Below are 23,571 nucleotides of genomic sequence, written 5' to 3' on the forward strand. Positions count from 1 at the left end.
AAAAAAAATCGAGATCCTTAGGAGCACTCGGCCTGAAAGCAAAGATAACAAAAATCGACTTTGAGGGCCGTCAGAAAAGTGCTATGATACTTCAGGCCTGACAGATGAGCTGCGCGAAATTTTTAGGAAAAGTGGGTATTCAGCCCATTAAACCTGACAACTCATTCCCTGATTTATACCCAACTGAACCAACGCTTTGTCCAGTATGTCGTTTAGACGCAGATACAAATCAATATTTGGGTTTTTGCCCAGATAAACTCCCTAAATCAACGAGGTCATTATTAACCACAAACAAATTCTTCACGATTTAATCAACGAAAAGATCGAAAATGACACATCTTGCTATTTCCTTATAAAGGAAGAAATGGACCGTTTAGATGTTTTTGCTCCAGTGAGGATCAATTGTAGTCTATCGGATTTTATCCATAGCTAAGAAATTTTCTTCATTAGAATTTATTATTATCTTTTTTATTTCTCTTTTGTGACTTTGATCATTCCGCTAATGCATTTGGCAACGCCACAATGAAGCCTTCAAGAATTGGGACTGCCTTTGAAGTTTGAACATTACAAAACGCAAGAAAAAACGTTATTATAAGCACAAACGCAAAAAAAGGACAACTAATAGACCACAAGCTGGCTCTCTTACAAGCATCACGTCAGACATACACAATTCAATGACCACGGCGCGCACGATTTCGCACTCTTGGCTGCACATACAACCTCATTTTTGCCATTATGGATCATTTATATTGCTTCAGATTATTTACACGCTGAAAATTTATCAGAAGTTTCAGAACCTTCGGATATTTCATGTATTAAACAAATATTAGACCAATCAAAATAAACAAAATCCGACATCACTAGGTCATTAATGAGAAAAAAATAATAACTTTACGCAGTAATATCGCAACTTACTAATCATTGTGCGCAGAGCGTTTCTTCTGTGCAGCAGTTTTCTGGAAAGAAGCAAAGCACCTTGCGCAGCTTTGAACGTGCTTTCGATTGCAACACGAGTTTAGCGAGCGGAGAGAGCCACGAGTTAGTGGATAATAAAGTATTAAAAGTCAATATCGCAGGTTAAGAAAAAAGTTGCGATTTATAGTAAAGTGATATTTATGGATTGGAATTATTGCACATGAAATTTGTACAGGTTTCCCTCCTTATTATAATATAGCTTATGATGAATACTTAGCAATGAAAATTTGTAAGGGGTTGAGATGTTTCTTTAAATTTCTTGTTAACTAGTGATAAATTTTATAGAATGAATCTAAATCTATAATATATAAAAATTTGGCATGACTTTTGACTATTTTTAAAATTTACCTTGATAACCAGTATAAAGCTTAAATAATAAATTTTTGCATTTTATATTTATGTACATATACTATAACATATCAAAATTTTATTGAATTTGAATTACTAGTTGTTCAATATATTCCACTTGATTAATTTTTAGACTGATTAAAATTTTTCGATAATTTTTTTCAAAATTTAAAAAATATGTAATTTACAAAACTTTGATATAGCATTTAATAATATTCTTTTTTTATTTATTTAATATTATAATTGGTAAGCTTCCATATGAACTTAGTTTATTTATTTATATTACATAATGATTGAGATATTCAATTTTTTCTAACCGCAATTTTATACTGTAAAGAATGTTTAACATTTGTATAACGATGTGTATAACGATAGTAACCGTTTAAGATCTTCTTTTAATGGCCCATCTAAATTATTTTTTAATACAAATAATTAAACGAAATTTGATAGGTAACTATAAATTCATCAAGCTAATATATTTGATCATAGATTCAATTTATTTTCTAACCAATGAATATTTCGGAATTATATTAAATAAATTGATTGCATGATCAACTCCTTGTGTCACTGTTCCACGGGAAATCCTACCAACCCTGTGATGGTTTTGTCACATAGTCACGTGATGACCTGTTTACGTTTTTATTATGTTTTGTCTTTTTTAATAGTCTGATCTCTATTTGTCACCGCATTATATATCAACTGTACTACCACGTTTAAAGTAATATTTATATTGTAAAACGAAAAAAAAGTTACTTTAATAGGGACTAATTAGCGTTACTAATTAAAAAAAAAAAAAAAAAAAATTTATAAATAGTTCTTTAAATCCTTTTTCTTTTTTGAAAAAAAAAAAAAATTTCATACGTTCACTTCCATTAAGGTGATCAAAAATGAAAGAAAGAGAAGACAAAGTAAAGACACATTAATTTTTCAAAAGTAGCGGTTATGTCCTTTCTAGACGAAGAAATATAAATGGATATCATAAGTAAATTCTTAAATCCTATACCCAATATGTGTTGGTTTTCTTACCGGCTATTGCAATAATGGGAGCATCACCAAAGGAAAAGTTTGCGGAAAAGTTGGCATGGGTGTCGCAATGCCTTGGTTGTCCATTTGTTGGATTGCTTTTTTCCTGAAATGTAGGAAAAGACGAAGTAAAGCTCTGTATTTACTGGCTTTCGTCAAAATATTTTAGAAGCAGAGGACAACAAAATCAACACCTGCAACAACTTCAACACAGACCTGTAGGAGTTTACGCTATGTCAGTGGATAAAGAACAGAATGAATTTAACAATATAGTGAAATATATTAACCGATGTACGGCAAGAGCATCAGTGCTAGACAGAATGTCATCATAGGTGTCAACATATTACATCTTAGTCGGTGTAATCGCGGCAATATCCAGGACGACAGGGCAGTTTAGTTGTGAAGATTGGCCATTTATACTATTATTATTATCCTGGACGATTCCAGCGGAACTCAGGAGATCAATATCGGGTACCATAGTAGTTAAAGACCTTAATTGTGAGTTTGAGTCGCAAGATATACAACCGGGAAGTGAACGCTACAGAAAACATAAACTTTTTAGTGTTACATTAGTTGCCTTTGTATCAATAGTATATCCCTGGTTGGGGGATAAGAAAACTATCGTGGATCAAACATACTGCGTCGTTGTCACGTGGTTAACGTGAAGATGTGGCTATCCATTACGTGTCACATGTGTGAACCAAACATTAATATAGATCATTCACCTGTAATAACATATCATATTTATTAATAAAAATAATAATTTCATTTTACCAATGAAGCCTTTGTAATTAAATGTAATGCATTTTTTAGTATATATTGAGATTCATTTTTTTTTGGAGAATACCTAGCTCTCAGAGAAACTTTGGTTTTTTAATAAGAGTGGAAATAATGGAAAATTATGGTTCAATATCCCCAGTAGTACCCAAAAATATGACTGTACTAAGATCTCTCATAGTTATATTTACTGCTTCAAGGATTAATTGTTTTTTAATATTTATACTCCTCGGATACTTAGCTCACGAGTTAAAATGGAACGATACTTGGGTTTTCATTCTGAATTTTTTGGCTATGATTCCATTTGCCAAATTATTCGAATTTGCAATCGAGGATATTAGTTCTCAAGTCGATAAGGTATTTATTAAATAAATTTAAAAAAGGCCAAAATTTTTCGAAATTGATTTATAATTTCTTTTTATTTCAGAAATTAGGCTCTTTGTTAAGGGTTATTTTTGGCAACTCAGTAGAATTGATTTTCTTTATGGTAGCGCTTAAAGCTGGAAAATTACAAATTATTCATTCTTTAATACTTGGTTCTATTATATTAAATTTACTATTAGTATCTGGAATGCGTTTTGATACAAAGACGATACGAAAATTTAAAGAGTTGAGTTTTATAGATTTAGCATGTAGTAGTTTAATTATTCCAGTTGCTTTTAACTTTGTTGTTGGAAGTATTGACGATCAATTTTTAAAGTTATCTCATGTGATGGCAACAGTATTATTAATATTTGGAATTCTTTACCATTATTACCAGGTTAGTAAATGACGATGGTTTGTGGTAATAAATTGATAGAAACAACTTATTCCTCTCACAACGTGAATATTAAATTTTCTTTATCTTTTTTTTTAGCTTGGTTCGAAAAAGCTGGTAAGAAGCTTTAATTTTAAATATATAGATGAACTACATCATAGAGAAAAACGACCTCAGTTATCTATTGTTGTATTATTATTTTTATTAGCAGCTTTAATAGTAGTTGCAACTTTTACTGCCGAATATTTAATTGGATCAATTGAAGGATCCGGATTAAGCAAACCCTTTATGAGAATTTTATTACCAATAATTTGTGATGCTGAGGTAATTATCTTAACTATGAATTTGTTGAAATTTTTTTGATATTTACTTATTTCCCTTTTTATATAGCTCGTAACCGCAATTAGCAAGATCTTTAGTACTGCTGGAATTTCTATGGTAAATAATTTTTTTCTACACGAACAGCAAATTTTCCGATTTTGCATTTTACTAACTATAATTATTTATTTTTTTAGAAAACCATAATTTTCGGTACAGCGGTTATCGTATTTGGGTGGCAGTTGAAATCGTATTTCCAACCAATTTATATTTCCTGTTTAATTGCGGGTCATCTTATTCAAAGAAATAAGTTGCAAAAAATCAAAAAGAGAATTTTACATCCTGATTCTCTTCCATATTAAATCCACTCAAAGATATTCATAAAACGAGTAAATCTGGAATTTACTTACCCTCTCTCACAATTAACTTTTCTTTAATGACAATCTTATAATTTTTCTCAAATGAACATTTTTTTTTTAATGAACAATTTCTTATTCTTTTTTTCAAAGTGGCAATTTTTATCGGTTTCTTTAAATAGACAATTTCTTTAATATTTTTATTAAAATGGCAATTTATTTTAAAAACGGCAATTTATTTTAAAAACGGCAATTTATTTTAAAAACGGCAATTTATTTTAAAAAACGGCAATTTATTTTAATTTTTTTTAAAAAAACGAAAACAAAATTCCTTTAATCATTCCCCAAAGTCGACAATTACTTAGATTTTTCCTTGGCAATTCTGATTCATACCTTTTTTCGTAAGGTTTCGATACAATTTCTTACAACATTTTTCAAAAACACCGCAATAAAACTAGAAGATATAATAGATTTTATAGATATTTATTTATTGACTCTCTTAATTTCTTTTTAATTTTTTAAATAAATTTCATATTGATCATTGATCGTGCAGCTCTGCTAACATAATATTACCTAAGTACTTTTTTTCTCGCTTTCTTGACTCTGGTACAAGGAAAAAACAATTAACTGTTTTAGATTAACCAGTAATTATTTTGGACATCAAAAATGTATATACATTTTTAATACCGTAACGATTTAATCAAGTATCAAATGGCTTTTGAACACGATTTTCAAAATTCAATAATGTATATTCTTCCAATAAAACTTTTCTAATTTAAAAATAAGGTACCGTACATAATTACGTTCTTCCTTTCTTATAAAGTATATTTATTGTAACAAAAAATGATCGAATGAAGACATTTATCTCAAGTTGCGCCATATTGTGTTACGTCATTGACGTAAATTCATATATTCATATATCAAATATATTTATTTTTATATATTAAAAAAATAAATTCCATTTTCCTATATTGCGCTTACTACTCTTTTAATTAACAGTACTAATTATATCATTTGGCTCTTCTAATCTATTTGTTTCTAATGGAATAAGTGGAAGATTAGTGGCTATGTTAGCTGATAATTCTGTTTTCTTGTCGTTATAGTAGTACGTAATGAAAAAAATTAAAACTTGTGCAAATAAGCACGTGTTAATTAAAAGTAATTAAAAGGTAATTTACGCATTCTGCGCGCGAAAAAAAAAAATTCAATTTTTTTTTATGAATGACTTTGGATTCGGTTAGAGAAAAATATATATATATATATATTTCATAAATACATCTTATTCAATGTATACCAAGAAGAAATACGGAAATACGTGTGTACCAAGCCTAAAATTATAAAGTATTTCATGTCAAAAGTTAAAAAGTCTAAGGAATTTCACATCAATTCATTTACGAAGTCCCATGGCAAAATGACGGCGCTAAAAAGTTGACGTAATCATAAAGTTCTAAATGTCTGCACCGGTGCAGACTGCACCTAGAATGAAAGGGTATGGTAAAATCTTTATTCTTTATTAATACGTTCTTTGGAAGCAAAAAAAAAGAATAATTCAGCAAATATTACTTAATTATTTAAATATTATAAAATAAATGAGAAATTGACAAAAATATTGTAAATTACTTCATGAACTTAATTATCTTTTGGTTCGATATATTTTGATTTAATGTGGATTTAAACTTTATGCTGAATTTTAAGTATATTTTTACCGATAAATTATTTGATCTTAATATCATAATAATTCTAATTAATCATTTTTAATTTATAACGAAAAAAGTTGCGCGTGATATAATTCTTTTAATAATCGAAGGCATGATTTGATGTTAAACTATAACATTGATGATCGGCATGACGGCATCCTGATCTTGGCTATCCTTTAACTGTAAACAGTATAATTGATAGGCTTTCATACATAATGATCGAGATATTCGATTAAATTAATTATAATAATGTTAGAAAATTATTGTACGAGCATGCAAATTACAATGTTAAGCCGACGCTATCGTTCCATTTATAATTTCTGGCTTATTTAACGTGAGTATTCTTGAAAATATTGCTTTTTCGATAAAATAAACAAGTCTTTTCATTCCAAAGAGCAACAAATAAAATTTATTTAGTCCTAGAAACACTTTTAATCTAAAAATGCAATATCTGATGCCATGTGTAACATCATTCATCTAGTTGATAAGAGAACAATATTAATGCAATCAAGGCATTTTGTGAAACCGAGTTAATATTTAACAAGCAACCAAGTTGTACATGAAAATTTCCTTTTGGGTTTACATCCCTTTTTCAGTCTTATTTTTCACCCAAAAAACAAAAAAAAAAAAACTTAAAAATAACTTTTTCCATTTCAAACATCAGTAAATATAGTAAATATTATTTTTCTTATTGGCGTCGATAGAAATGACAAAGACGATAATATGTCTTTTGAGATATATAGTAAATGAGCCGAGCCATTAATGTATTATTCAAGGAATAACTTCTACATAACCCATAAAGAGGTCTTGGAATCCTCGTTACCACTTTTTGGTGTCGTTTGAGCACCGTGAGACACTTTGACATTCCGCGCCACATTGTCAGCTGAGCGGGCACGTAGTTACGCAATGTACTGTACCCCTTATGGATCATGTGATTTCTAATCATTTTGTCATTAAAGGACTCGTGTCCATACACCTCTTCAAGCATCCGGGACATGATTATAATTTCCAATTCGAGAGTAGATTATTAATTTTTATGCTTCTCAGTTGGGTATTTAGCTCATAGTTTAAAATGGAATGATACTTGGGCTTCATTCTGATTTATTTTGCTTCAGTACCTTTTGTCAAATTATTCGAATTTGTAGTTGATAATATTAGTTCTCAAGTCGATCAGGTATTTATTATAAAAGAATTAAATTTAAAATTCAAAATTTCTTGGAATTCATTTATTACTTCTTTTTTTTGTAGAAATTGGGTTTTTTGTTAAGGGTTATTCTTGGTAATGCTTTATGGTAGCGCTTAAAGATGGGAGAATACGCCTTATTCGGTCGTTGTTACTTGGTTCTATTATATTAAATTTATTATTAGTGTCCGGAATGCGCTTTAATAATATTAAAAAACAAAAATTTAACGGTTTAAGTTTAACGACCTTGGCATATAATAGTTTAATCATTCCTGCAGCTTTTAATTTTGATGTTGAAAGTATTGATAATCAACTTTTAAGTTTGCCTTATGTAATGGCAACAGTTATATTAATATTTACGATTCTTTATCGTTACTTCCAGGTTAGTAAATTTACTTTTTTTACTTATCATAGTAACTTAAACATCATTAACATTCTATTGTTTTTTTTTCTTTTTAGATTAAACCTAATTTAGATTTATATCATGAGGAAAGACAACATCAACGATTATCTGTTGTCTTATCATTATTTTTTTTTGGTATCATTAGTAGTAGCTGTAGCATTTTCTGCTGAATATTTAGTTAGGTCAATACCATTATCAGTAGAATTTATTACCGATAATTTGTGACGCTGAGGTAATCATCGTAACTTTTTTTGAGGTTGCTGAAATTTTTTTAAAACACTTACGTGATTCCCTTTTTTTGTAGCTTGTAACCGCAATTGGCAAGATCTTAAGGACTACTGGTAGTTTTAGATCTAAAGTAAATAATTATCTATTTTATATACGTTTTTTTTATGTTTTACAAATAACTAACAATAATAATTTCTTAGAAGACCGCAATTTTTATCACAATGCTTATCGCACTTGGGTGGCAAATGAAATTAACGTCTCGTCCACCGATATAAGTTATAAAAAAAGATTTTTGCGTCCTGATTGTCTTCCATATTAACATCCATCAATATGATGTTACATTATGAGAGTTAGATTACGGGAGGAGGGTTGAGTCAATTCTGTGCACTATAGATAGTATATTTTTCTTTAAATAATAATTTGTTTGTATATCTTTTTCATTTTTTTTCATACAAAAGGACATTTTAAATTTAATAAATTTTTTTTTTATTAGTTATTTAAGATTTTATTACACGAATTTTTTTGATATTAATATACAGTACTTTGATTTTTAAAGTAAATTTATTTTTTTAAAAAAAAATATCCGATAGATCGGATTTATTTGTGTGTAAGGATTTTATCAGCATGTTTGTAACCAAAAACCAGTAATGTGGATCTAACAACAAATTACTAGTTGGCGTTAGTACTTTGGTTTGTTTTTTTAATTTTCGTCAAATATTACTTACATTCTAATTAAAATAAATATTTCTTTTCAATATCAATAAAAAAGAAATAGGAATTTCATTAAAATAAAGAATATTGAGTTCGTCAATTGGATTGAATCCATTTGGATTGAAAATTGGGTGCGTTCACGAAATCAATTGGATTGGATCAACTAGATCCATTTGGATTGGATTTTACCAATCCAGTATACGATTGAATATATCGTTCCCAACTACCAGTCTACCATCACATGTTATCCCTTATGTCCCACCTACATAAATTTAAATTTCACTTTACGCGCTTCACGCTGAGAAAACTTTTTATAAAAATGATAATAATACGCAAAGTTCTAAAGATAATAATAATAAAAAAAAAATAAGTGTTATCATTTGAATAATATATTCCATAAGCATAAGTTAAATCGAGAGGAAAAATTAAAAGATCAAAGAACAAACTTACAAATATTGTAATAATAATAATAATCTACCAAATAGTATATAACAGGTATAATAGGTTATTTTATTAATATTACCAATGTCAACATTATTTCCATTCGTATGGATAGAACGATGATAGTACCAAATTTTTACCTTTTAATAGAACAGACAGGAAGAAGTAAAACCAATCAAGTACAAATCGAGTTGGCAGGTGTAGTAATACAGAGGCAAAACTGCACAATATTCTGCTGAACAGTGCGCGATTAAATGGAAAAACATAAAAAAAATTATATATTTAACCTTTTTTATTTTTGTATCCTATTAAAATTATTTTGTTCAGGATGATGTGGATCATAGCAAAAAATCTGGCAATAATCCAATCGAAGTACGATATAATCAGAAGTAGAGGAATTCTTGATGGGTTGATAGGAATCGTCCAAGTTTAACCCCAAAGTTACTTGATAGTAGTTTAGATCTTGAAGCTGGTATAGATAAGATGATGTCTCATTTAATGAAATATCTGATCGAAGATGAATCTACTCAAGAAGAATTACGAAAAGCTAACAGATCTGAAGTTAAGTTAAACATATGTTGGAAGATCTTATCTATCAAAAGAATGGAAGAACAAAGAAAGAGAGAAACTGAAAGAAAAGAAAGAGAAGATCGAAGGCAAACAGGAATTGAGTTTACTAATTTCTGATTTGAATTCTATCAATAGAAATATGATGGTACCTCAAACAATGTTATTAATAGTAACTTATTTTTATAATTACAATAAATATTTTAATATATACTTATATGGTTCCAATTAGTTCGTTTGATACAATTACAAATCATGAATACTATGATCTTCAAAAGCATCAACATAATTATTATTTTTTTGCTGTGTTACAATAATTTTATTGGATGACTATTACATCTTTCAATCTACTTTCAATTCTATTGGCTGGTTAATATTTGTCATCACGTGATACGCGTGAAATCAAACCAATAAACTTTGTTGCTACTCAAACGTCAACACGTCGTTACTATTTTAATAAGTCTTTCTTATTCTTTCAATTCCCACACAAACGATGATTTATCAAAAAGGTTTTCATTACTTTTTTTTTAAATTTTTATTGCCATCTTCAAAAAAGTTTATCCTACATAAATTATAATATAAAGAAATTAATTATGCTGTTTATAAATTATATGTTGAATAATCTCTTTTTGTAATAGGGTTAGTCAAAGTCTTTAGAGCAAGTCCTTCTGATTATAATGTTAAGAATCTCTCTAAAGGTGAATATTTAATTGTTTAAACTTTGTATTGATATTTTATTGCTGTATCTCCATCTAGAAAAGTTAAAAGGTGAAATAACATCAGAGAATAGAGATTCGAATTTGTAATTAATAAAGATATCAACATATGACGAGAGCTGCTAATTGAGTAATAATGGCTTTCTTTTTTTTCATTAGGATTAACTGAACCCACTTCTGGTGAAGACGTAATAAATGAAGCCGTAACACAAGAGCTACCTGGGAGCAGTTCGTGCGAGAGCCCAAAACAAGTGTCTTTTTCGAGTGAAGGTACAACACCTCAATCTAGAAAGATATCAACATATGACGAGAGCTGCTAATTAAGTAATAATGACTTTCTTTTTTTTCATTAGAATCTCCTAGTAAAGACGTAATAAATGAAGCCGTAACACAAGAGCTACCTGGGAGCAGTTCATGTGAGAGCCCAAAACAAGTGTCTTTTTCGAGTGAAGGTACAACACCTCAATCTAGAAAGATATCAACATATGACGACAGCTGCTAATTGAGTAACTTTTTTTCGTTAGGATTAACTGAATCCCCTTCTGGTGAAGACGTAATAAATGAAGCCGTAACACAAGAACTACCTGGGAGCAGTTCATGTGAGAGCCCAAAACAAGTGTCTTTTTCGAGTGAAGGTACAATACCTCAATCTAGAAAGATATCAACATATACGAGAGCTGCTAATTGAGTAATAATGACTTTCTTTTTTCATTAGAATCTCCTAGTAAAGACGTAATAAATGAAGCCGTAACACAAGAGCTACCTGGGAGTTCATGTGAGAGCCCAAAACAAGTGTCTTTTTCGAGTGAAGGTACAACACCTCAGTCTAGAAAGATCAACATATGATGAGAGCTGCTAATTGAGTAATAATGATTTATTTTATTAGGATTACCTAAACCTCCTGGTGAAGACGTAATAAATGAAGCCGTAACACAAGAGATACCTAGAAGCAGTTCATGTGAGAGCCCAAAACAAATGTCTTTTTCTAACGAAGGTACCTCAATCTAGAAAGCTACCAAACATATGACGAAAGCTGCTAATTGAGAATAATGATTTATTTTCTTTTTTTGCATTAGGATTGCCTGAATCTTCCGGTGAAGACGTAATACATGAAGATGTAACACAAGAGCTACCGTCTTTTTCGAATGAAGGTAAAACAACGCCTCAATCTAGAAAGATACCATCATATGACGAGAGATGCTAATTGAGTAATAATGATTTATATCTTTTTTTCATTAGGATTACCTAAACCTCCTAGTGAAGACGTAATAAATGAAGACGTAACACCAGATCTACCGTCTTTTTCGAATCTTGAAGGTACAACAACACCTCAATCTAGAAAGATACCAACAAACGTAATAAATGAAGACGTAACACAAGAGCTACCGTCTTTTTCGAATGAAGGTACAACAACACCTCAATCTAGAAAGATACCAACATACGTAATAAATGAAGACGTAACACAAGAGCTACCGTCTTTTTCGAATGAAGGTAAAACAACGCCTCAATCTAGAAAGATACCATCATATGACGAGAGATGCTAATTGAGTAATAATGATTTATTTCTTTTTTTCATTAGGATTACCTAAACCTCCTGGTGAAGACGTAATAAATGAAGACGTAACACCAGAGCTACCGTCTTTTTCGAATCTTGAAGGTACAACAACACCTCAATCTAGAAAGATACCAACAAACGTAATAAATGAAGACGTAACACAAGAGCTACCGTCTTTTTCGAATGAAGGTACAACAACACCTCAATCTAGAAAGATACCAACATACGTAATAAATGAAGACGTAACACAAGAGCTACCTTCTTTTTCGAATGAAGGTAATACAACACCTCAATCTAGAAAGATACCAACATACGTAATAAATGAAGACGTAACACAAGAGCTACCGTCTTTTTCGAATGAAGGTACGACAACATCTCAATACCAACATATGAAGAGAGCTGCTAATTGAGTAATAATGATTTATTTTCTTTTTTTCATTAGGATTTATAATTGAGCCTCCCGGTGAAGTCTTAATGCATGAAAACGTAACACAAGAGCTACCGACTTTTTCGAATGAAGGTAATTAGAAAGATACCAACATATGAAGAGAGCTGCTAATTGAGTAATAATGATTTATTTTCTTTTTTTCATTAGGATTTATAATCGAGTCTCCTGGTGAAGTCTTAATGCATGAAAACGTAACACAAGAGCTAATTTGGAGCAGTCCATACGAGGGACCGCAACAAATGTCTTTTTCGAGTGAAGGTACAGCACCTGTAGCATCTGGAAACAAAAGTCTAAAACGAAAATTATCTTCTGAAACTTTTGAAAGCAAACCAAACCGATGCTGTTGGGATAACGAAGCGGACACGTGTCTATTATCATATCTAAAACAAAATAAAGATAAAATATTAAAACTGAATAACCCTCATAGTAGTGTAAAAGAGGGACTATGGTATGGTGCCTCTGAGTGGATGTCCAACTTTGGCTTTAATTATTCAGAGACACAGTGTTACAATAGGTGGAAAAACAATAAGCAGCACTACACGGTAAGTTATTTTTTTTCTTTTTTTTAAAAAAAAATGAAAAGAAATATAAAATGAAACTTTTTTTTGATCTCTGATTTTTATTTAGAGCGATATCTTTCTATTAGAAAGAATTCCTGAGCCGGAAAAGAACACGGGACGATGTAACTGGGGTTACGAAGCAAATATTTGCTTACTAAAATATTTGGAACGAAACAAAAAAAAAATTCGACAACTAAGTAACCCTCATAGCAACGTAAAAGATTCACTCTGGGGTGGTGCCTCTGATTGGATGCTCGTCAATGGCTATATTTATTCACAGAAACAGTGTTCCAATCGGTGGAAAAATGATAAGCAACAATACAATGTAAGTTATTTGTTTTTTTTAAAAAAAGAAAAATGTATGTTTATAAAAATGAAATTTTTTTGATTTCTGATGGGCCAATCGTTTTATTTAGAAGGGTATTAATAATGGAGATGGTCAGTTCAAGGCCACCATAATAAAAAGCATCCTTGGACAATGTTGCATGTCTTTACATTGCCAGGATGAGTGAGGAAACAAGACCAATAGAATGATGCGTTGCCACAAAATTTTTTTTTTTGTAAAAATGGGAATTGTCACGATAAGACTATTTCAAATCTGGCAATGAAAGGTCACGTGCTTTTTGTGACGTTTTTTGATGGGTACACTTCATAGTTAACATGAACATGTTTTCATTTGTGAAGGTGTATTTGGATCATTCCCAAATTCCACGTTAGATCTTTATAAAATGAAAAATGCTTATAATAGTATGACAATTTATTTTAGAAAAAGTTCTTTTGCTGCAAAAATTTTTCTTTTATTTTATTAAAGAAAATCAAATATATTATGAGTTTCAATTGAAATTTTCTTTTAAAAAAACTAGCAGTTGCCGCTTCGCACCGGGAGTAGTAGTATTACTATATAATATTAAATTTTTAGTCACAATTAGAAGCTCACTTTGATTAATAATTAGATTATGAGAGTAATAAAATATAAATTAATTTAAATAAAATAATATGCAGGTAAATATTGTTATGTATCTATATCATTAAAAACAATCTTATCAAAAAAAATATTTTTATGTGAATTTATTAGTCAGGAAATAATATTGAAAAAATTAATCTCAATAAACAAAAAAGTTCTCACTATGTACATCGAAAAAAAATAATAAACAAAAAAATATTGTTATGTATCTATATAATTAAACTAAAAAAAAATTTGTTGATACTAAAAAAAATTTTTACACGAATTTATTAGTCAGAAACAATATTATTGACTAAAAAAATCTCATCAAACATCAAAAAATTTGTAGGACATTGATTATAGTTTTGATCCGATCTAAACTAAAAAAGAATAATAATATTCTTTTGGGTTAACCAAAAACTCAAAAACTTTGATAAATTCCGATCCAAAAAATTAATAAAAAAGATTAAAAATTATTATTGTCTATCTAATAGAAATGGTTAGTTGTGGTAACTAAGAGAGTGGTAATAACCGCAATTAATATACTTTTTTTTGTTAATATTAATTTATTAGAATAAAAAAAAATCCTAATTAACCGGAAATGTATTTTTTTTAATTAGATAGATGAGAATCATCTATCATAATTATATTTATTAGTAACTATAATTAAATATTAAATAAAAAAACTGAATATCAACAACTTTGATTTTATGAAAAATAGAAAACAGTTTCCATTTTTTTATTATTGTGAATTTTTCAAGACAATTTCATCTTCACAAAAGAAAAAAAATTAAGATCAAAAAAAGTGATTCCTATTTCATCTTAAAAATTTTTTTGAATATTCCAAGAAAACTTTATTTTTACAAAAAGAGAAAACAGGAAGAGAGAAAATACTTAGATTAAAAATGGAAAGTTAACAAATGTTAACTTCACCTAAATTAACAACATATAAAATTATCTTCATTCTCGCATCGGCTGATTAGAAAATCAAGCCAATTAATATTTAAACTCAGTTGATGGGTTCATTATATAACTTATGGGTTGCTTATTGTCATTAGCATATAAAATTATGGGAGGCTTTTCTGGTCAGCTGATATGAACGTTATACTTAGTACCCATTATATGTTTATCGCTTAGAACCCTTTTAATTCTTCTTGACAAGCAGGCCGAAGCCTCACCGCTTAAAGAACAGGAAGGGAGTTTCTACTTTGGTGGACTTTACGATATAAATAGTGGTTTAATACGATTGTTGCATTTAAAGCTTTATTATAACAGTCTTGGTGTACCGAATAGTACTGTTTTCTGGGGGGTCGTCTAAAGCCGTGTTCGATCACGTGACTTGTAAAATTTATTTTTTACAAATAAAACTTTTTCGCCAATACATAAAACTTTCAAGTTACACATAGTATGTGCTGCTGTGCAAGTTTACTTAGTGCGCAACATGGGGTTTTGAACACCGTTTTTGACTTATTTGAATTTTTTCATTTTCGTCATCCATTTTTGGATATGATCGGCAAAGATTATTCATTCATATGTAAAGTCAAAAACAGTGTTTAAAACCAGCTTTTTTTCACTAAGTAAACTTGTAAAGCAGGCCAAAAAACACTTATTCTATAACTTTTATACTTACATTAATCTTAGTTCATAAAAAAATGGCTTATTTATAAAATGTCAAGTCACATGATCGAACATGGCTTTAGACGACCCCTTTCTGGGGTCAATTAAAATTTTCATTAGTTCCTGTTCTTCTTTCGGTAGTGGAGGAGGATCAGGCTGGTTCCAACGTTTTTAAAGAAGTTCGGGTCCGCCCTGGTGATGGATGATAGCTAGAAGTAGGATAACTCACGTGTGGTATATGTCCTGTTTAATAGTCTGTCCGGCTTCACATAAAATAAATAAATAAAATTTTCATTAGAAGTTACGAGTGACATAATATTGGTTAGATTATTTGATGCTACGTATAAAATTAAATTAAATGTGCTACTGTAGTATATTGACAAGAAAGAAAAAAAAAATACTGCATGATTTTTGAGAAAAAATAAATAACAGATAATTATTAAGTAAATAAAAAACAAAAAAAGTTTGATAATTTTATTTGATTTTTTAAAGTTTTTCTTTTTTTTACGATAATCGTTTTTCTCTAAGGTCTGTCTCAAGGAAAATATAAAATTCATTTTGTCATTTGCTGAATTGCATTCAGTGAATATGGGTCATTGTTCGAAGTTAAGTCAAATTGTCTTTTATGGTAACGAATTTTACCATTACTTTTCACTTTAAATATAAAAAATCAGATCTGGCCTCTGATAACTTCTAAAAGCTTTTTTGAAATTCTGATCCCATTTTTTTTATTTTTTATGATAACTGTAAGTTACAATTAATAAAAAACACAAACATACTATACTGTATATATTTAAAAGAAAGGAAAAAATACTATAATACTTATAATACTATACTAGTGTCTACATTATTTTATAAAATTTTATCAATTTTATTATTAGGTGAATCAATAATCATCACCCGTACTTTCTTCATTACTTGAATTATCATCATCATAATCAGGTTTATTATAATTTAAAAATGAATTCTCATTATTTTTCTCTTTAAATGATAATTCAGTTTCATCCATAATCTTTTCTAAACCATCATATAATTTATTTTCATAAGTTTTAACTAATTTCTCCCATGTATCATAACTTTTTAATTCATCTAAATAATAAATATATTTTGGATCTGAAGGTGGAGGAGAAAAATATATTTCATCTATCATTTCATAATCTGATATAAGTTTGGCACGATAATATAATAATGCAGCGCGTCCCTTTTCAAATGCTTCAGCATGTGCAGAACTGAGATTTTTTTTTTGTTTTAGAGATAAAATATTAATTAAAAAAAAAAATATTATTAATGTAAAAAAAAGAACTAATTAACTTACCTTAAAAAGGCGATAAACATATTTTGTATGACAGTTATCAAGACTAAACTACCAATTAAAGTTAATGCTTCAACTGCCCAAAAATCCCAGATAGCTTCTTGTGGAAAAGAACCACGTAACCAAGCATATGTTGAAAGAAATGATGTACCAAAATCTTTACTTGGGTTATCTTGTTTTCGATCAAAATCTTGTAGAGATGTTCCGATCACATCACCCGCGCTATTTTGTATAGTATAGCTTGACTTTTTGGACGTGATATCATCAAGATCCGAAAAATCTGTATGTTGTAATAAGAGTAAAAACACGTGGGAGAACGCAAGGACAACCAATAACATGAAAACGACAAATAAATATGTCTTTTTTATAATATTTACTATAATGTAAATATATAACGCAGGTTCTTAAAAATAATAATTATGATTAAATGAGATTATTAATTTTGACAATAAAACCGACTTATGAATATATCGTTATTTACCTAAAAACAATCGAAGATGTAGGATCTAATTTTATTAAAAAAAAAAAAAATTTTTTAGTCAAAATGATTAAAAAGTAAAGATATTAATTCATGAATACTTACGAAATCAAACCAAAGCAACAACATTGTAAAAGAGAGACCAGCAGTTATATTTGATGTAGCTACAACATCAGCAAATGCATTTGATAATCTAAAGCTAGGAGTAACATAAACTGATACTAAAACTAACGATATAACAACTGAAGCTAAATCTACAAAATTAAAGAAATCTAGATAATATCTCCAACTATGATGTCGAAGCTGTATACATTCTACCAAGAATAAGTAAACACCAGAATAATAAAATAGAATAAAAAGGAAAACCAAAAGGTTATATAAATGCCCAGTTGCTTCAACATGACCTAAATAACATCCTACCAAAGCTGCAAAACAAGCTGCAAATAAAATATATCTAAAAAAATTTCCAAGGAAATAATTTCTTGTTGGACCCCACTTATAATTAATTGCAGCTGCCATTGTTGGATTATCAAATATATCATCCTCATTTTTTTCGTTTCTAACAATCTGAACAAGTGGACTACTAAGTTTTATATCACTTAAATATCTCCGAGGAATGAATACATATTGAAAGACTTTTAATAAAAATGCCTTATGTTTCAGTTTTTCTCTCTTGCGGACTGTAAAATTACGTAATGGGATTATTTTTACCGTTGGAGAAAGATTCTCTGTATTTGAGAATATTTTCACGTTAAGTTCTTTAAAACGTAAACTAATTGATTTTTGTGTTTCGTCTTTCGTTGAAATAAGTTTTGTGTTTGGATTAAATGCTATAAATTCTTGTGATGCTTTTACAATAACTTCAATTTCTTTGGGTATGATATCTTCATATTCTATCATTTTAGATATCTTAATACCTGAGATACATCTTTTAAAAAATAATCCTTTAGCATAACTTGCTATTTAAAGAAAATATATATATATATATTAAAAAACAATAATACAAATTAATGAAAAGAAAATAAAAATAAAAAGATACAAACTTAAATTATATCTATAAAAATCTGGCAACGCTTCCGAAACAGTAGATAACCAACCGATGTGTTTGTGTTTGAGTAAGTTTTCCGCGTAGTATTCAAGTAAATAAGCGACAATTAAAGATCTAGTGTCACCCTCAAGACCTACAGAAGTATTTTTGTTAGTGCTGTACTATATTATATACTATTTATTAATATATAAAATAAATTACCTCCTCTACATAAACGGGTCGCGATTTGTAAATCACTTAAATTCTTTATTTTCGTCTCTCCTTTCTCTTCAATAGTTTCTATTTTAAATTTTTTTTCGTCTTCATTCTCCCATCGATTTATTTTAGGAATGTGTAAATTCCAATTCTTATCTTTTCCATCCCCAAATAAAATATATTTAATCAAAGTATTTGAACCTCCAATTATAACTTTTGCCATAATATCAAAACGTACATCCATTAATCGCCAAATATTTGGTTTATTTTTAATAAATCTCCAAATGATGTAAGATATACGATCTTTCATATCCTCAAATACATGTTGTTTTTTATTTCCAGCCAATTTGTTTCTTCGATAATTTAAATGTTCAAAAGCATCACAAGCATGTATTATTGGAGTCACATGATTATCACTATATGGCCATTTAACTTCAAAGAATTCATTATCCTTTAATTCGTCCCATCTAACCTTAATATAAAAGGATCTATCTCCAATATATAATTCATCAACTTTTAACGCACATGTTTCTTCTCTATTTGCTTTGACATTATTGGCCCAAATATATTCAAGTTCTACCTTTTTATTTCCAGCAATTTTACGCCACACTTGAATGGTACTTCTTCCGATAAACAATTGCGTAGTTTCTTCTTTATCAAGAAATACAGAAGTTCGATCATAAACATCTATCACCCATGGCTCTTTACTTACAAGTGGTTTTGTTTTATTTTGGGAATATAGTGAATATATCGTATGCTCATTTTTAGACTTAGAACATGACATTTTTCTAGGCGACTCTACTAATTTACTGTTATCATTATGAATAACTATGCTATGAATTTCTTTACCTTCTTCTTCAGGATCACAATTATTAATCAAACGATCAAATACTGAAGAAATATTTCCGTAAGTATCTACAGTAATGAGTTTTCCAGGAATTCTTGCAATAGAAGAAATATTTTCTTCATCCGTTACAAAATTAACTTTTCTTCCAGATTTAACATGATTACTTGTACTAAATAAATTCCAATATAAAATTTGACATTCCGATTCCGATTTTTGAACTATTACTATTATAGTTTTATCATTATTAATAAAATCACAAAATAATATTTTAACACCTTTTCCAAAATCTTCAGAAGCTATTTCTAAACCATTTTCTACAAGGAAAAGAAACAACTTTCCAAAACCGAACGAAAAAGCGATAATTTTTTCATCATTTGATCTTGCAAATATAGGAGTACCGAATTTTCTTAATGACTTTCTTACATGTGACTTTCTTACATGTAAATTAAAGAATTGTTTCATTTCCATAGTTCTTAAATCATACAACTGTAAAACTTGAGTACCTCCTTTATATTGTTCAATAAAAAAATAATGATCAAAAATACTATTAAATAATCTTGTTATACATGATTTCCTTTTATATAAAGTATTTAAATCATCTTGAAGCCTTTTTGGATAATAAAATTGTTTCATTCTTTTACCACTTAAATCATGAGTAAACTTTTTTCTAAAAATTCCTTTTACGTTAAAGATGAGACAATAAATATAATTCTTTTTATCATTATGAACGAAAATAACGATTCCACCAGGTAAATCACTACATATTCGTTCAGGTTTTGATTTTTGATTTAATTTTATTTTATAAATAACAGTATTTCCCTCATTAGCAGTAGTATCAGTAGTAACAATTTCAACCGGTTCAGGTTCTTTCTCTTCAAACTCATTAGAATTAGTACTAGTAAGATTTTCATTATTAAGATTTTTCTTGCCAGGACTTGTCGTATCAGATTTTGTAACACGAGATATGGCCACCAAGACTTCTTTTTCGTTTAGAGTATTTGTAATTGAATTCGAAATTGCTATTGTCCATTTTGGATAATCCTTTTTAGATTCTTCATTTTTAAATACGGATCTAACGTCATAAGATTCTTTTTCGTAAGAATCATTTATAATTTTTTCAGGAATAATTTTAAATTCGAGTTTTTCTGCCAACGAAAAAAAAAAATTTAATTTGCGAGAATGATTTTCCAACACTAAAATATATTTTTAACTTACCATGGTCAAAAATAAGAACGTTCTCACCATCCGGACTAATAGATATATGCCAATTAGATTTTTTAGAAGTTAGAATATCTAATGGTATTTCCTCCGGTTTTTTTTGACTTAAGATTTTTGGTAAATTATTGTTCGATTTTTCAACTAATAATATAGTAATATAAAATGAGTTTGGTAAAATAAGTTTAGAGCAACATTTTATATACAATACTTACGTGGAATAAATATTCCTCCAATTAAATCTGATTTCTGGTATACTGCAAATAAAATGATGGAGAATGAGAAAAAAAATTAAATAAGCCAATACGTGAAGATAACTAATGACGTTTACCTTCCGAGACAGAAGTAGTTAAGATTGTTGGAGTTTCCTCCTTATAGGACATTTTTTATATAAGGATGTAATATATGTACGTATTTTTTTTTTAATGTAGAATCAGATATATTTTTTTTTACGAGATATTTTTCACAAGTTTTTTAACGAAATGATATTTTTATTACAAGTATTTATAAGAAATTATTTTACTAATTTTCTTTTAATGTAATAAAAATATGCAGTAAACATGCATGTAGTAAAAAACATTTTTCAAGTTTATTATTATCGCTTTTATAACAAACACAATAAATTATTAGGAAATTATTGTTCATGACATGATATTTGCATATCATTAGAGCGTTTCGAGATTGCATTTTTTTTTGTGCTTCAAATTGAGAAGAGAAACAATAATATGCAGTAAAATGTAGTGAAATAAACTATCCTTTAAGGGTCAGTTAAAATAACTAGAGTAACATGATCTTCCGAATAATTTTCCTTTCTAAAAAATCTTTTTTTGATTACCTCAAATTCAGTGGATGTGCGGAATGTGCGCTCCGCACATGACCTTGAAATTCGCTCACAAATAGAAATGGAATCGGTTCAAATGAGTCGACTCGAGTCGATTCTGGAACCGATCTTAAATTTAAAAGATTCTGGATCTCTTGGGCTTAAAACTACTATTAACCATAAAAACCGTTCTCAAATTGAGTCATCTGACGATCACACACCAACTATCATTTCTGATTGATCATCATCACATGCTCTACTTGTGTCTTAAATTTGATGCACGTAGCCTCATATTTTTATTTATTAGAACCGAATTAGAACCGACGAACCGATTTCCATCCCTACTCACAAACTATGGCATATTGATGTTCGGATTTCTTAATAGTAGCGCGCATTATTCAATTTGCTTAGTAATATGGCAAAGTATATGGCGCACTAAAAAAACTGGATTAATTAATTGATTGGTAAAGATAATTTAACTAAATCTTAAATGTTTTTACGTCCAAATAATTCATTTCGCTTGGTTTATTGATTTATCACATGATCGATTACATATGATCAATTAAATGTAATCAAAATTTTGATCGCGATTATTTCTTTTGGTACCCTTTTAATTCTTCTTGACAAGTAGGCCAAAGCCTCACCGTTTAATGAGATTTTACAGATTTTACGATAATATTAGTTTAGTACGATTTTGTATGTAAAGTTTTATTGTAACGGTTTTGTATAAAAATTCTTTATAATTCATTTTGTCATTTGTTGAATTGTATTTAGTGAATATGGGCCGTTGTTTGAGGTTAAATCACGTCCATCTTTTGAGGTAGCAAATTTTATCCTTCACGATCGAATTTAGTTTAATCGGCTTTCAATCGGACCTGACCTGATGATAACATAAAAACTTTTACATTATTATTAATTTAACTAACTACCATTTTTTTATTAATAACAACTAATGCAAGATACAATTAATAAAAATACAACTGAACATATACTATATATTATACAAAAAAAAAATACCGTAATAATATAATACTATATTACAGTTCATTATTGTCTTAATATTTCGTAAATTTCATTAATTTTGCAATTCATTGAACGAATAACATCATCCGCATTATTTTCATCTTCATCACCATCATTTTCATAATGATCTTTATCCAAACTTTTATCACTTCTTGAAATATTATCATCATCAATAATTTCACCATTAATATTTTCGCGTTTGTTAACAGGTTTTTTATAATTCAAAAGTGAATTCTCATCACCATCCCCTTTAAATAATAATTTAGTTTTAATCATCTTACTTTCTAAATCCTCATAAAATTTCTTTAATTTACGTTTTTTTACTATTCCTTCCCATGTATCATAACTTTTTGATTTACCTAAATAATAAATATATTTTGGTTCTAAAGGTGAAGTAAAAAAATGTATTTCATCTAAAGCTTCATAATCTGATATAAGTTCGGCACGATATCTTAATAATGCAACACGTCCCTTTTCAAATGCTTCAGCATATACATTCCTGGAATTTTTAAAAAATGAATTAATTAAAAATAAAATAAAAATAAAAATAAATAAAAATAAATAAAAATAAATAAATTTAACTTACCATATAAAGGCGATAAATATATTTTGTACGACAGTTATTAAGAAAAGACTACCAATCAAAGTTAATGCTTCAACTGCCCAAAAATTCCAGGTAGCTTGTTGTGGATAAGAACCACGTAACCAAGCATATGTTGAAAGAAATGATGTACCAAAATCTTTACTTGGATTATCGAGTTTTCGATTAAAATCTTATACAACAGATGTGCCGACCGTTTCACTCGCACTATTTTGTATAGTATAGCTTGACGTCTTGGGAGTAATATCATCAAGATCAGAAAAGTCCGTATGTTGTAATAAGAGTAAAAACACGTGAGAAAGCGCAAGAACAACCAATAACATGAAAAAGACGAATAAATATGTCCTTTTTATAATATTTAATATAATGTAAATAAATTTCGCAGGTTCTAAAAATAATAATTATGATT

The 23,571-nt window shown here is 28.8% G+C and overlaps 6 protein-coding genes across 6 annotated transcripts; 4 read left to right on the forward strand and 2 right to left on the reverse strand.

The window, feature by feature from the left end:
- Nucleotides 1-3,237: 3,237 nt before the first annotated feature.
- On the forward strand, nt 3,238-4,560 carry OCT59_016857 (uncharacterized protein; the record flags this gene model as incomplete). The annotated part of the gene is made up of 5 exons (XM_025317540.2): nt 3,238-3,480; nt 3,551-3,883; nt 3,980-4,204; nt 4,271-4,318; nt 4,396-4,560. The coding sequence occupies 5 exons, from the start codon at nt 3,238-3,240 to the stop codon at nt 4,558-4,560; spliced, it is 1,014 nt and encodes a 337-aa protein (XP_025178143.2).
- Nucleotides 4,561-7,173: 2,613 nt separating this feature from the next.
- OCT59_016858 (uncharacterized protein) lies at nt 7,174-8,340 on the forward strand (the record flags this gene model as incomplete). The annotated part of the gene is made up of 8 exons (XM_066145966.1): nt 7,174-7,270; nt 7,367-7,425; nt 7,500-7,530; nt 7,620-7,816; nt 7,894-7,950; nt 8,040-8,069; nt 8,142-8,195; nt 8,266-8,340. The coding sequence occupies 8 exons, from the start codon at nt 7,174-7,176 to the stop codon at nt 8,338-8,340; spliced, it is 600 nt and encodes a 199-aa protein (XP_066003700.1).
- A 1,360-nt stretch (nt 8,341-9,700) lies between these two features.
- Nucleotides 9,701-9,904, forward strand: OCT59_016859 (uncharacterized protein; the record flags this gene model as incomplete). Its single annotated transcript, XM_066145967.1, has 1 exon — nt 9,701-9,904. One exon carries the CDS (start codon nt 9,701-9,703, stop codon nt 9,902-9,904), a length of 204 nt encoding a protein of 67 aa, XP_066003701.1.
- A 373-nt stretch (nt 9,905-10,277) lies between these two features.
- OCT59_016860 (uncharacterized protein) lies at nt 10,278-13,575 on the forward strand (the record flags this gene model as incomplete). Its single annotated transcript, XM_066145968.1, has 14 exons — nt 10,278-10,293; nt 10,423-10,482; nt 10,660-10,770; nt 10,854-10,952; nt 11,025-11,135; nt 11,216-11,311; nt 11,387-11,494; nt 11,577-11,651; nt 11,740-11,991; nt 12,080-12,418; nt 12,498-12,575; nt 12,651-13,045; nt 13,131-13,388; nt 13,480-13,575. The coding sequence occupies 14 exons, from the start codon at nt 10,278-10,280 to the stop codon at nt 13,573-13,575; spliced, it is 2,094 nt and encodes a 697-aa protein (XP_066003702.1).
- Nucleotides 13,576-16,330: 2,755 nt separating this feature from the next.
- On the reverse strand, nt 16,331-21,101 carry OCT59_016861 (uncharacterized protein; the record flags this gene model as incomplete). Its single annotated transcript, XM_066145971.1, has 9 exons — nt 16,331-16,852; nt 16,939-17,338; nt 17,417-17,441; nt 17,519-18,372; nt 18,457-18,594; nt 18,663-20,648; nt 20,719-20,862; nt 20,934-20,975; nt 21,050-21,101. 9 exons carry the CDS (start codon nt 21,099-21,101, stop codon nt 16,510-16,512), a joined length of 3,984 nt encoding a protein of 1,327 aa, XP_066003703.1. The 3' UTR covers nt 16,331-16,509.
- Nucleotides 21,102-22,585: 1,484 nt separating this feature from the next.
- On the reverse strand, nt 22,586-23,485 carry OCT59_016862 (uncharacterized protein; the record flags this gene model as incomplete). The annotated part of the gene is made up of 3 exons (XM_066145972.1): nt 22,586-23,060; nt 23,148-23,306; nt 23,394-23,485. 3 exons carry the CDS (start codon nt 23,483-23,485, stop codon nt 22,586-22,588), a joined length of 726 nt encoding a protein of 241 aa, XP_066003704.1.
- Between the last annotated feature and the right edge of the window lie 86 nt (nt 23,486-23,571).

The sequence above is a fragment of the Rhizophagus irregularis genome, chromosome 25 (assembly GCF_026210795.1).
Source record: "Rhizophagus irregularis chromosome 25, complete sequence".
NCBI classification, from domain to species: domain Eukaryota; kingdom Fungi; phylum Glomeromycota; class Glomeromycetes; order Glomerales; family Glomeraceae; genus Rhizophagus; species Rhizophagus irregularis.